The 13,202-nt window shown below is 37.0% G+C and overlaps 2 protein-coding genes across 9 annotated transcripts; both read right to left on the reverse strand.

Moving 5' to 3' along the window:
* Positions 1-68: 68 nt before the first annotated feature.
* LOC117630858 (protein disulfide isomerase-like 1-4) lies at positions 69-4,337 on the reverse strand. Of its 2 annotated transcripts, XM_034363671.1 has the most exons (12): positions 3,586-4,337; positions 3,332-3,461; positions 2,687-2,852; positions 2,475-2,593; positions 2,276-2,356; positions 1,584-1,670; positions 1,379-1,453; positions 1,219-1,287; positions 1,053-1,133; positions 832-966; positions 615-671; positions 69-503 (listed from the first exon to the last, which is right to left on the reverse strand). In XM_034363671.1, exons 1-12 carry the CDS (start codon positions 4,134-4,136, stop codon positions 327-329), a joined length of 1,728 nt encoding a protein of 575 aa, XP_034219562.1. In that variant the 5' UTR covers positions 4,137-4,337; the 3' UTR covers positions 69-326. The 2 variants fall into 2 exon arrangements, with proteins under 2 accessions (XP_034219562.1, XP_034219563.1); XM_034363672.1 differs by lacking the exon at positions 1,584-1,670 and having other exon boundaries at positions 3,586-4,320.
* A 1,321-nt stretch (positions 4,338-5,658) lies between these two features.
* LOC117631524 (probable serine/threonine-protein kinase PBL28) lies at positions 5,659-11,819 on the reverse strand. Of its 7 annotated transcripts, none has more exons than XM_034364735.1 (10): positions 11,627-11,819; positions 10,292-10,445; positions 9,673-9,787; positions 8,731-9,086; positions 7,936-8,171; positions 7,709-7,835; positions 7,566-7,637; positions 7,300-7,477; positions 6,374-6,506; positions 5,659-6,061 (listed from the first exon to the last, which is right to left on the reverse strand). In XM_034364735.1, the coding sequence occupies exons 2-10, from the start codon at positions 10,374-10,376 to the stop codon at positions 5,816-5,818; spliced, it is 1,548 nt and encodes a 515-aa protein (XP_034220626.1). In that variant the 5' UTR covers positions 10,377-10,445; positions 11,627-11,819; the 3' UTR covers positions 5,659-5,815. The 7 variants fall into 7 exon arrangements, with proteins under 7 accessions (XP_034220626.1, XP_034220625.1, XP_034220627.1 ...); XM_034364734.1 differs by having other exon boundaries at positions 10,292-10,460; XM_034364736.1 differs by lacking the exon at positions 11,627-11,819 and adding an exon at positions 10,637-11,212.
* Between the last annotated feature and the right edge of the window lie 1,383 nt (positions 11,820-13,202).

A 13,202-nucleotide genomic window follows, 5' to 3' on the forward strand; every position in this document is an offset into this window, starting at 1 on the left:
TTTGATAAAGGAACCAAAACATCCGGCATAATGCCTTCATAAGAATTATTAAACAGAAACAACCAAAAAAGAGGGGAAGGAGGAAGGTGCTATTATTAAATAATTCAGCTGGAATTTCTTAAACAACACATTCAAAACTTGCAAGCTGAAGGATACACCTATTTTGTTTTTTCCGGATATCTGTTCGGGTTTAAATTGCTGCGGATTTGAGATTCTCATTTCTGATCTCTCTATTTTCTCTTCTATGTGACAACTATCTCTTTTCTACCACATTGATGATGGCACATACTAGACAGACAAATCGCTAATACACACATTCAAATTCCTCATAATTCATCCCTCAAATCATTTGTGCTGCTGCTGCTCTCTTGGCTCTCTTTAGCATCAGATACCGCCTCGGATTTTGGAGTTGAAGTTGGCTTTTGGAGCTTGAAAGGAATTGATGCGTTTTTCTTGAGGAATTTGTAGAATGCCACCACTGTACGATCAGCATCTACGGAAATCTAAAAACGCCAAGGAACCAGATATTCTATGTAAGACATGAAACGAGGAACAAGAAGAAAATGCACAAGCATGGTAGAGGAACACATGTAACAATTCTAAATGCCACTTACTGGATCAAAGCTCTTATTTCCAGCTGGGAAGAATAGAAGCGTGGGAAACCCATCAGCCTGCAAAGTTAAAGAACAGCAATTCACTGCAAAGTTCTGGTTTCTAATAAATACACAATTTCTGCCAAAGAAAAATTTTCCCTTGGAACTCTAGTATATACAATTGGAAATATGTAAACTATCATTTAACACACAGAACACATTTTGAATTTTAAATTACCTTTGCCCTGGGATGCTCATTTGTGGTTCCGTCCATCTTGGCTATAACAATAGAATCAATGCCTCGTAGATGTTTGGCAAGCTTGTTGTAGGTTGGCTCCAAAGATTGGCAATGCCCGCACCATGGTGCATAAATCTGAGATAGCCATGCTTCAAAATTTGGAACCTTACAAGGACAAATTTTAATCAATAATTTATTTGGTTATTATTTTGTTGTATTACCTCAAGAAGAACATCCTTTGACTCGTCCAAGACAATTTCATCAAAGTTATTCCCAACCACTATTTTCACGTCCCCATCATTCTGTGGCAATAAAAAAAAAATGCATAGAAGTTATAATAATGAAACAAGACAACAGAATTTGGTGCAGAAATGACTCATAACTTACAGTTTCTGGAATTGGGTCTGACTTAAAGAAAGGCTTAAGCTTGTCCTCTATAAAATCCTGCCCAAAAGCCTGAGGAATAATAAATCCATAACAAACTGTTAGAACATATAAAGTGGGAGAGAGCAAGAGAGAGAGAGAGAGAGAGAGAGAGAGAGAGAACCTTTAAGTTAGCCAAGGTCACTTCTCCCTCATGAACAAATTTCCTAGAATCATCATTTCCGGTGTACCCAAGAACCTATAAGGAACAAAATTATCAATTTCATAGTACACATGAATTTACAACATATAGAATTACAACTTTAGTAAAATAAATACAAATAGAATACAACGTCAGTAAAATAAATACACAGGTTAGGAAAGATCACCGTTGGAGCATCACTAGTGATACCAAAATAATCTGAAACTGGCTTTCCAATATCTTCATTATCCGTTTGCACATATACAAAGATAAGCTGCAAGTAACCACACATACATTTAAGAGAACATATACATACAAGACTAAAGAATTTGGATTAAATTCTATCTTCATTATAATACTGCATGTACAAAGATCAGATGCTCATATGTATTGAGATCACAGAGAACAAACAAAACGACGTCACTGGAAATTAATACACAATGGCAAACCTACTTGAAGGACAATGTTGCTGAAATAAGACTGCATTTATTTATTTTTCCTATTACTTTTATATGAAACAATATTTCATCAATATGAAGAGCTGAATACAAACTGAAATACAAAAGTTCCAGAGGCACATCCAACCCGCTCCCCCTTTCTCCTTCTCTTCCCTAATGTTGTCAAAAATCCTCTCTTTGTTGCCACACAGCCATTATACCACCAACATAGCATTAAACATCTCTCTCTCTCTCTCTCTCTCTCTCTCTCTGTGTGGTAAAGCCATTTCTAGAAGTCTAAAAAACTATGTTGTGATTTCAAGGAAAAAGAAAACGAACTTTGCAATCATTACAAATGTTCCTTTATATGTAATCATTATTTTAGATACTCCTGAATAGTTTCTATAACATATTTTAGAGCACTTGCTGATAATAACCATACCTTTCCTTTGAAAAGTTTTGCTGCCGCTTGAAAATCTGGGAGAACCTTCTCTGAATCTTTTGAAGTGGCAAAGAGCAAAAGCTGAGCATAGAAAGTTTTATATAGGTCAACCAGCATGAAATGTTAATACTCCATTGCAAAGAGTTCCATAATTTTGAAGTCGCATCTATAAAAAAAATTCAAACATTCACCAAAATACCTGCTTCTTGATTTCACTTTCAAAAATTTGAGGGGCATTTTCCCTAGTAAAAGTGATGACTAAAGGAAGCTTGTTCGCAAAGACAAACTCGGCAATTGCAGACTTCTCAAATTTACCATCTGCAGAAATGAGAAACTGAGGATAGAGTAAAGGAACACAAAACAATCAAATTGAGACATCTCACCCAATGTGATAATAAAAAAGAGACTAACCGAAATAACTTAGCTTCTCAGCCTCCTTCTTAAGCAGGATCAAAGCAGGTCGTTTAACTTCAGGGTCAAGATGGAAAAGTTTTGCCACCTTAGGATCCACTGTTTGGTAAAAGTTGACATCATCTTCGAGTCTTGAAGCAGCAGCAAGCTCGTCACTCTCGGGACCCTGTTATCATAAGGAGAAGGCATAATGACAATGAGTAACAATACATGGGAGACTGATTACAATAGCTATTGAATAAAGCAAAAAATTGAGTATTTGTTATGCTTCATGAATCACCTATTTTTAGATTCCTATTCTAGATTATGTTCTATTATGCTTCATTTGACAACCAAACATGCCCTGATAAATTCAGGTACTTCCACGTCAATGTGCAATTACCGAGCAAAACTCTATGGCGTCAATTAAAAGCCCGCTGCTTTGACCAAATTTCTAAATTTAAGATTATCACCGTTCCTAGACCAAATTTCAAAACTCTCACCGCAAGCTATAAGAAACTTTGCACTCTAATTACTGCTATAAAATTACATGGCCAACCCATGCATTATCATAACAATCATAAAATCAACGAATTTCAGATTTCATAATGTAAACCCAAAAAAAGGCAAAAGAGGGGAAACATAATGAAAACGCAATATGCATACCACCAAAGAATTAAGGTAGCCCAAAACGACTTTACTTTCAGAAGTCAATATGCGTTCCGGCTCGTCCAATGTGGTCACATTTTGAATACCAGGTCCTATCTTCTTCTTGATCCATGTAACTATACCCTCTCTGAAATCACATTTCAGAAAAGGAGAAGAAGAAAAAACACTCAATTTCTGTAATTTTCATAATTCTATCAAACTAAATGAAAAGTTAGAAATAAATAATTGCAAGAAAGAAAGAAGAAACTCACTTGGTCCTTTGACCTGTGTAAGGCTTGTGAACACCATCAATGAAGAAGAACACAGTAGGGAAACCCTCGACGCCATAATCCTGAGATAGCTCGTTTTCCTCAGTGGAATCGACTTTAGCCAAAATTACATTTTCGCCCTTGAGCTCGGTGGCTGCAGCCGCGTACTCCGGAGCCAAGGCCTGGCAGTGTCCGCACCACGGCGCGTAGAACTCAACCATGACGAACCTGTTCTTCTCTACCGTGTCGCTGAAGTTCGTCCCCTTCAAAACGACGACGTCCTTCTCGTCCACCTCCGGCTCCTTATACGCGTCCTCATGATCGCCGCCGCCCTCGTCGAAATCGGAGAAATTCTCGAGATCGTCGTAATTGTCTTCATTGTAATGGTCCGGATCCGGATAGTGCGGTGAGGCGTCGTTTTGGTCGGTTGGCTCCTCGAGGAAGCTGAGATCGTCGTCGTCGTCGTCGATTGGATTTGAGTCCTTGCAGAGAGCTGAGCGGGAGAAGAAGAGGAGAGCACTGAGTGCAAACACAAGAACGAATCGACTCGCCATTTCGAGTGAGTGAGCGAGCGAGCGAGTTGGGTGAGAGTGAGATCTGGTTTTAGCAGGAGTTTATAGAGAGTGGAAGGAGGAAGACTTGACGAGTCAAGGTGGGAAGCGACGCCGTTTTGGGGTAAGCAAATGCTTGCCGTTGCGGTTGCTGGATTTGGCAATAGAGCATTAAAGCATCTTTCACGTTGACAGGGAATAAACTCCACGCATTAACTAGAAAGCAATTCTATTTTATTTTTTTCATTATTGTTTTGCCTATTTTTGTCTACAATTAGTAATTTCCACTTCATTTCTTTTTTCCTTTTAACTAAAACAAAAAAAGAAAAGCAAAAGATCCAATATAGTGGTTTGGAGCAATTGCTCTCTTAGGAATAGTCATGGGTTCAGCTTATATTAGTTTAGTATATTATCACTCATCTCAATGAAAAATGTCTTAAGTGGTTTGTGCAAGAGGGCAACATATTTATATAAAAAAATTAAGTTATGAAGTTTTTATTTGTCCTTGAGAGAAAAATCATAAACCCTAAAAAGGTTAGTACAAGAAAATATGTCTATGTTCAAAAAAAATTATCCATAAATGGGAATAAAATAAAGGCTTAAATGTTAAAATGGTCCATGTGTTTTATCTTATAGGTCAATTTAGTCCTTGTGTTATCAATTTGGCCAATTTGGTCCTTGTGTTTGTATATGTTAGTCAATGTGATCCATTCCTTTAAAAATATAAAATTAATTATAAAAAAAACTGTAATTGATTAGAAAATTTTAAATTCAAACTGAAAAATGAAATATATTTCTTTTAAATTTCACCTTTCCCAATTTCGCACACACACCTCAACCACCTCCCAAACCCAGCCACCCTCACCCTCACCCTCACCCTCATTATTGAGGCTTTTATATATGTACTACGCTTATAACGTAATTTATAAATACAATCTCCCTAGCGTTTGGCACAAAAGAAAAATAGTGGAGATACAAGGCCTCAACTAGACCTTTTTTTTTCTCCTAACAACCCTCCACTAGTGAGTCTTACAACGTGTGAACTGTGAAGAGATAGAAAAGCAAGTATAGAGGCTTGGGATATGCTCCATCATAAATAAATGAAGGAAATATTTCTTTATGTCGGAGATTTGGTTTACATGACTGCATGTTCATTGAATTGCTTGGCATGGAAGCACCACAAACAAAGCTAGGGTTAGCAGCGGATCTCAGAAAACGGTTTACTTTACTTGTAGCGCGGCTTTTGCTATCCAAGAATAGAAAATCCCATTAAAAGAAAAGTGTCAACTAATCTTTTGTTAGCAAAAGTCCGATGGCAGAGTGTTTTATACTTCTATTCATGCACTGCTTCCATGAACATTCAGTTGCTTGGTTGGCAAAAAATTTCACGAAAACATGTCGAGCAATTTAATTAAAATATATTTTGGGTTGAATAGAACATTATTTATACCACCAAAGTCAGTGATTTTCTTGCACATTTATAGCCTTTAGGCAATGTGGTAAATTTATCGTTGGCCAGAAGAAAAGAGTTAAAAGGATGGCAGAGGCAGATAAACCCTGAAACTTTGCTATTTTCATTTGATTTATATACTCAAGAATGCTTTTATAATATGTATTTTTCTTCTGTAACTAATTACAACCAATCAAATCTATAAAAGAATGAAGTGAAACATACAGGGAGCTCATTTGAAAAGCTCACTCCCAAGAGTCACAGCACCTATCTCCTCATCAACTTCTACATGAAAATGGGTAATTTCGCTGGCTCGATGAATTCGTTCTAGCTCTTCAACGACAATCTGCATTTGCAGCCTTTGCTGACTAGCATCTATGCACATCAATGCCAACTCCATCATTTGCTTTGCAGCTTGCATTGAGTTGTCACCTAATGTTTTATCAACAAATCTGCCCAAATCATTGCAACCCTTCGCCTTCAAATGCAAAACGAACTTGTAAGAACTGAAAGGATTGAGAAAAAATAACTGCAGGCTGCACTTGTCGCTTTCGCATTTTCTTCCCAATAACATTACATGTGCAGATTCTAAGAATGAAAAAAGGGTTGTATGTTTGTGTTATGAACTAAAAAGTGCCAATTCTTAGTCAGTCAGTGAAGTTCCTGATGGCTTATGCCTAAAAATATAAATGAACTGACTTGTCTAGCTGAGCTAATTGCCTTAATAATGACAACAATGAAGACTATTTCCATAAGAAAGTTATAATTAGGGAGAGATACAGATATGTACCTGCAGTATTAAATTATCCCCTGAGCTTAACTGGATTCTTCCATTTGCCTCACGTCCACTGATCAATTCCAGTAAGAAGACCCCAAAACTGTACACATCACTTTTCTCTGAAAATTTCTTTGATAAGTCTAACCTTTAGGGGAAAGAAAGGATCCAGTTAGAAATCATAACAAATTCAGTCTAAACACAAAAATCATAGTTCTCGAATGAATGAGATATGCAGGTTTTTCTTTTAATTGGAATATTCAATTCAGAATTCGAAGCAACTTCGATTATAAGAACTGAGGTAACTTATGAAGCCCTCACAAACAGATTGTTACTAGCTACTCAATGTAGTACTAGAAGAAAGTTAAGCCGTATTACCATAATACAATCAACTTCTAATCTTGACAGTTCGTACTCAGCTGAGTATAGATTAAATTTCTGTAATAGAACTTAAAACAAATTCTGTTAGGGGAGTCTAATTTACAACGAGAGGTGAATCCAGAAGAAGAGCATCAGATGCTAGGAGGACAAAAGAATATCAGTTGACATTTTGAGAAGAGTACGAATGACTCTGATGGTAGCGCAAAGACCCCTAGCCACCATAACAAAGTATGCTTATCAGACGCGTATCCATGAGGAAATTTATCTAGAGTTACCTTCTGCTAAATTGACCTAAAAGAAGTGCAGGGTTATATAATAGACTGAGTGACCAAGACCAATGGTAATGTTAGCTGCTATTTTTCACCAGTATAGATCACTTGATGTACCTACATGACCTACTAGGAATTGACTGAGGAGTCTTTGGCTCTTATTTTCCTTGCAGGCCATTTTGCACATCAAGTGATCTAGACTGTTGGTGACAAATAACATTACAGGTACATAGATGTGCTATATGCATTCTACCATTGAGCATATAAACTTTAGTGAGAGAGATTACATACTCCGGGTCACGAAAGTAATCTATGGTGGAAGATGATCCGGCATGATGACCCTTAACTAGCAATTTGGTTAGTCCATAATCAGACACCTTGGCAGTAAAGTTTTCATCCAGTAGAACATTGCTTGTCCTGAAATACATGTGCAGGAGAGGAGGCACCAAATTGTGAAGATGCGCAAGTCCTGGTCCAGAATAAAAGTAGGGGGAAAATTCAATTGTGTTTACACAAAAGAGAAAGATGAGCACAAGAACTTGAACCAGCTTATGTACCTTTAGCTGCTCCCAAGGCAATCGATAACCTTTGTCTTATGCCCAACTTTCCAATAGGTAAACCTTCAGCATCTGCATAATTATGTGGTTAGAAGGAGGGGGAGAGAGAGAGAGAGAGAGAGAGAGAGAGAGAGAGAGATTACCATAAAGATGATTTCCAACATTCCCATTTGGAAGATATTCATAGACAAGTAACTGTTGACTAGCATCTTGACAATAACCAACAAGCCTGAGAACATGCACGTGGTTGACATGAGCTATGCGCTTCACCTGTATTGCATCCAGAGAATGCAACATACTCAGAAGTGCTGCTATCAAAAGAGTGTCTAGACAGTACCTCACTAAGAAATCTGATTTGACACTTGTGTACCTCATGAAAGAAGTACTGAGTTGGGGCATGTAGGCGTCTCTTGATAGCCACAATAGATCCATCTTGCAGCAATCCCTTGTAGACCAAACCAAATCTACATTGGCCTATGATATTAATTTCATTGAAATTGCATGTCGCTTGTTCCAGTTCCAATATGGTGAGTTGTCTCAAGTTCTGTGTATTATACACAGAGAGAGCAACGGCGTAGGGAGACATATTCCCTCTTTCCCATTCAACTGAAAGAAATGAAAGAAAAAACTATTCACTGAACTTACCCATCAGCCAAATCATAACCTTAACATTTAAAATACCAATTAATACAACATATAAATAAAAATCATGCATAAATGAACTTCTCTATAAGCTTTATCACATCCTACTGTTTACTTCTGGTAAATTGCTAATTTTCTCTCTTGCTCAAACAAATTGATTTATCTTGAGGGCCTGTTTGGGAAACTCCAATTCAAAAAAGGGATGCCAAAATTGTATGAAAGCGCTGTTTCCATCCAGAAACTTATTAGTTAGCTCAACGCTGTTCCAAATTTTCTATTTTGAAGCCTTCATACAGATTCATTTGACTTAAAGAGAACACACAAGGCAACACATATTCCACATGTTTATGTCATGCCCCTTTCATCAACTGCCTGGAAGGCTGAAGGCATATGCAGGGCATCGCAAGAACTAATCCATATAAATTTTTGGCAAATGATAAATGCTATAGTTAGATCTTGCCTCATTTTACACCCCTTCAGGGTCTGAAAATTTCCAGTCTCAAATGGTTATAAGCTAACTCACCAGGAGGTGATGGTACGGATGACCCTGTTTCAGATGTTCGTCTAATGAATCTTTTCACTCGCATCAAACAGATGTAAACAAGCACCACTATGATAACCACAAGCAGAGCTGCAGCAGCTCCACCAATAAGTGCTGCAACTTTCTGTTTTCTTGGATTGTTACCACGTGCTTCTTGCACAGGTGTGAGTGTTGGAGCACCATTATCCCCATCAACTATGGCTGCTATCCTCCTGTTTCTTGGTTTATGGAGCTCTTTTTGTAATTGAATTGAAGAGTGTGCAACAAGTCTTGGAGAAAATGGGGACAAATTGACTGTGTTAGCCAGCCGGGGAACTGAACAGATACCAGAAAACCTGCTACAGAATAACATCTAAGATGATTTTTCATGTTCTACAGAAATGAGTGATCAAAAGATGAAACTGAGTCAAAAACATAATTTAACACCTAAGGTGCACGCTTCGGAGTTGAGTAGGATAGGTAATGATAAGAAAATTGTTTTAGGATAGTGGCAATCTTCATAAGACTCCATCAGTAACTAGTTAAACATTATTTTTAAATGAAGGCACCTCCCTGTTCTTTTTAACTAGTTAAACATGATACACTAATCCGGAATCTTGAAGTAAAACTCAGAGAACATAATTGCATCAGTGATCCAATACAATCTACTGCTCCCAAGGAGCCAGTTCATAAAACTAGCATCTAATTACAAACCAGGCGATTGACAGTTTTAACTAGTAGACTAGAAAATCAAGGATATGTTCAACATAAATAGGGAAATGCATAAAGATCAAGTTGTTAACTTTTGATATATCCATACTATGAAGGCAACGTATTTTTTTTAGTTTGATTTTCTGATGCATCCTTATACACTTCTGCACATTACAGACTGCACACACACACACACACACACACACACACAGATCTTACAAAGAAACAACATACCGGTCCTTATGGCAGTTGACAATTTTCCATTGTCTTAGACATGGACATCTTCCAATTTGACCATTGAATAGTTGAGGACCTCCAACTCTGCTCTTGAAAGTTTGTAGAGCTTCAGCTATAGGTTTCAGAAAGGGGAAAAAAGAATAAGAAGTCAGTATTCTTTCATGGCAATTACAATGGAAAGCAAAGTAAAGTACTCAAAACAACAGGCTAAACATCATGCACATTTTGTGTCTACTGTATGCCTAGCCAAACCATTAAGAACATGATCAAAACTATGTACTTTTTGACCAAAAATAAATAAATCAGATGAGTATTGTTGCACAGCTTCTTAAAAAGGAAAATTGCAGTATATCAGTTCAAAAGGGAAATCTGGAAAGTGTTCCACCATACTTGTACATGCTCATCTAATTTTAGACCTCTCTGTACAAGGCAATTCCAATTCTAATCACCATGCACATCCCCAAAACAGCAATTCAAATATATATATGACTTTCATTTCAGCCAAATAAAAATAGGAACAATTTGGTTGCTTTTAATTCTTCCAGAGGAACTCATTCATCCTAATTATGTGCAGAATAAGAATGCATTGGGAAAAGGAAAGTGAGAGAAAGAGTACCATATATTTTGTAGCCTGTTCTGCTGGGTTCCAAAAGTTGGATCAGTAAAAGCAGAGGCAGCTGTTGCCACCAGAACAAGCGCATTGTCAATAAGCATCAACCCATTGAAGCCCTCCAAAACCCGTATCGCATTAGACCCGCTTTTCAAATAACCTGGAAGAATTTAAACTACAAATGAGAGAACAAAAATCAAATATCAGCCACAAGTTCTTGTTTGAGTGGATGGCAACTGAGATTTATACTGGTCTTATAACTTAGAGGTATCAAATATAAACAAAAGACAAGAGAGAGGTGAAAGCAAAACACAATTTGCTTAAGGGGAGAAGAAACATGATTGAACTTACAAACAAGTAAAAGGAAGAAGGAACAATCGGAAGAGACATCAAAGTTTATGTTTTTTTAATGAAAGCTTATAAAGCACATGAATGCCAAGTTGTTTTTTTTGAACTTTTTGGTGATTCAAACGTAGGATCAGTGCGCTGGCTAACTACAACTGTACAACAAAAGCTAACCAGACACTTGAGATTCTTGAGACTTGAATCAGAAAAGGGCAAAAGAGAAGAAACAAAAACAAAAGAAAGAAAACCCTTAACAAGCGACATAACAGGCTGTCTTTATTGAAACTGATGGGCCTATTGCTGGTCTTGTTCAACGGCTAAAATCCCAACAATTCATTCACACTTGGTTGGCAACAAAATCAAAATCCATATCCCAAGAGATTCCCGGGGAATCTCAAAAAGCCTGAAATCCAAGAAAAATGAATGCCAGAACATCCGCATGAATAAGTTCAAACTGTTTAAGCTCCAAAACCCAGAACGACTTCTCTACTTTTCCTACAGGTTTTTTTTTCCCTTAAAAAAAGTCACTTTTCTCACAAGTTTTGTACTTTCGTTGTTCAGTAAATCTAGAATGAAAAATCCAAATCTTTGAAGATATTTGGGTTTTTCAATTATTTCACAAGAACAGTGGAACACTAGTACAATCAGAGAGAATTACACAAAAAGTTACAATTAGCTAGTCAAAAAAGTTCTGATAAATCCTAGAAATTGACACAACACAAAACTAAGTGCAACTAAATGGTCCTGAACTTCAATGTCAGGACATGTAAAGAGTCTTTTGCAAACTGTTTTTCTCTACTCGTCAAGGAAAAGTCACCATTGCCACAATCAATATTATATATATATATATATATAGAGAGAGAGAGAGAGAGAGAGAGAGAGAGAGAGAGAGAGAGAGGTCAATAAAGCTGACCATGCCCTGCAAGAATGGAGCTGAAGAGAATCATGAACAATGAAAAAAGCAGCTTTTTTTTTTTTTTTTTCAGGCCAACTTACCGGTTTGTTTTCTCAGTTCTTGAGGACCTATTTGCAGGTTTGCATTGAAAACAAAGACAACCCAGAAAAGCAGCCAAAGACAAACACATAATTAATGGCACGCAATATAAGATCTTGCAACCTGCAAGTAGGTCCGGATGTTCCTATGACACAAAACAGTTGTTCTTCGAAGACCCTTTGTTTTTTGGACTCTTCGCATTTGTTAAGATTATGGAAGTGGTGATTACCGTCTGAAATAACTACATGACCATTATTGAATTGTTAGTATTCATTTGACCAAAGAACAATTATTTTGTTTTCATTTGACCGGACAAATTATTTAGTTTTCTAAAGTTAGGGGAAGTCATTTGATATATATTGTCTGCTCATTTCCTTGGAGTTTAAGTTTTTAAAACTAACATAGTATCAAATTCTTATTCTGAATTGATCTAGAAAGTGGATATAATTAAGCCGCTATCCTTGAATTGCAATAATTAGTCAACTACATTTGTTAAATAATGTCGGTCTTTCTCCCTCATCGTCAACCGGTAAAAACTAAAAATACCATATCCAAACTTTGCCTAAACTAAAGAACAAAATTATATCTCAGTGCCAAGTAACTGAAACCATTGTCAAAATCTCAAACTTTCCAATTGGTTTTGAGAAAAATGGCGAGGATTTTTAAATGAAAACTGTTGTCGAATTATATAACCTGTTAACTAGAGGTTGAGAGAAGAATGTGGGACTGTCCTGTCCTTTTCTTTGCAAAGGATTAGTATGCTTATAGAACATGATTAATAATATATTGCACCACATGGACAAGGGTTTTAACCTTCCACAAAAAACACGCAAAGAGCTCTCTAGCTTCTTGTCATTTTTCTGAATGCCCTGTCTTTCTTCTAACCCAGCTATTATTAAACTCAACATCATGGGTTGATGTATGTTCATTGTCATTGCTGCTTCGGATTGATGATGCGTGTACTTCCAACTGTGAGTTTGTATTTACTATGAGAACAGTTTATACCAATGAGTAAGTGAGGAGGGAGGCTTGGGGCTTGAGAGAGTTGGACTTTTTGGCTCCCAAGTCACTGTCTTAAAATGAATGAAGGCAGAGAGAGAGAGGGAGAGAGGGAGAGAGAGAGAGAGAAAGAGAGAGGTCCATAAGTCCAACGAGTCTTAGCAGCGACAGTCACATGACACTGGCTGTGCCGACCATTGACAGGGGCTCACATGCAAACGCCCTCCCTACTATCCTTTCCTTAAAATCCCTTTGCCTACCCAATTACTCAAGAGCGAGTGGATGAGGCATTTTAGGTCTTAGTACTATATCCTTGTTTACAAATTTTTAAAATTGAATCATACCATTACCTAGTCAAATATTACTTAGGGCCCCTGGAAACTTCTGTTCATATGATTGTTAGGAGAACATTTTAATTTTGTGAATTAAAAACCCAAGTGCTTTTTTTTAAAAGAAGCATCTTGCCAGGTACTTCTTCATAAAGTATTGAAAATTTCTTTTCGAAGTCAAAAAGTGTTTTTTTTACTTTTGATGTAAAACACCATGAAAAGAGAATTTTTTTGGGAGTTAATTTTTCCA

The sequence above is a fragment of the Prunus dulcis genome, chromosome 6 (genome assembly GCF_902201215.1).
Source record: "Prunus dulcis chromosome 6, ALMONDv2, whole genome shotgun sequence".
In the NCBI taxonomy this organism is placed as follows: domain Eukaryota; kingdom Viridiplantae; phylum Streptophyta; class Magnoliopsida; order Rosales; family Rosaceae; genus Prunus; species Prunus dulcis.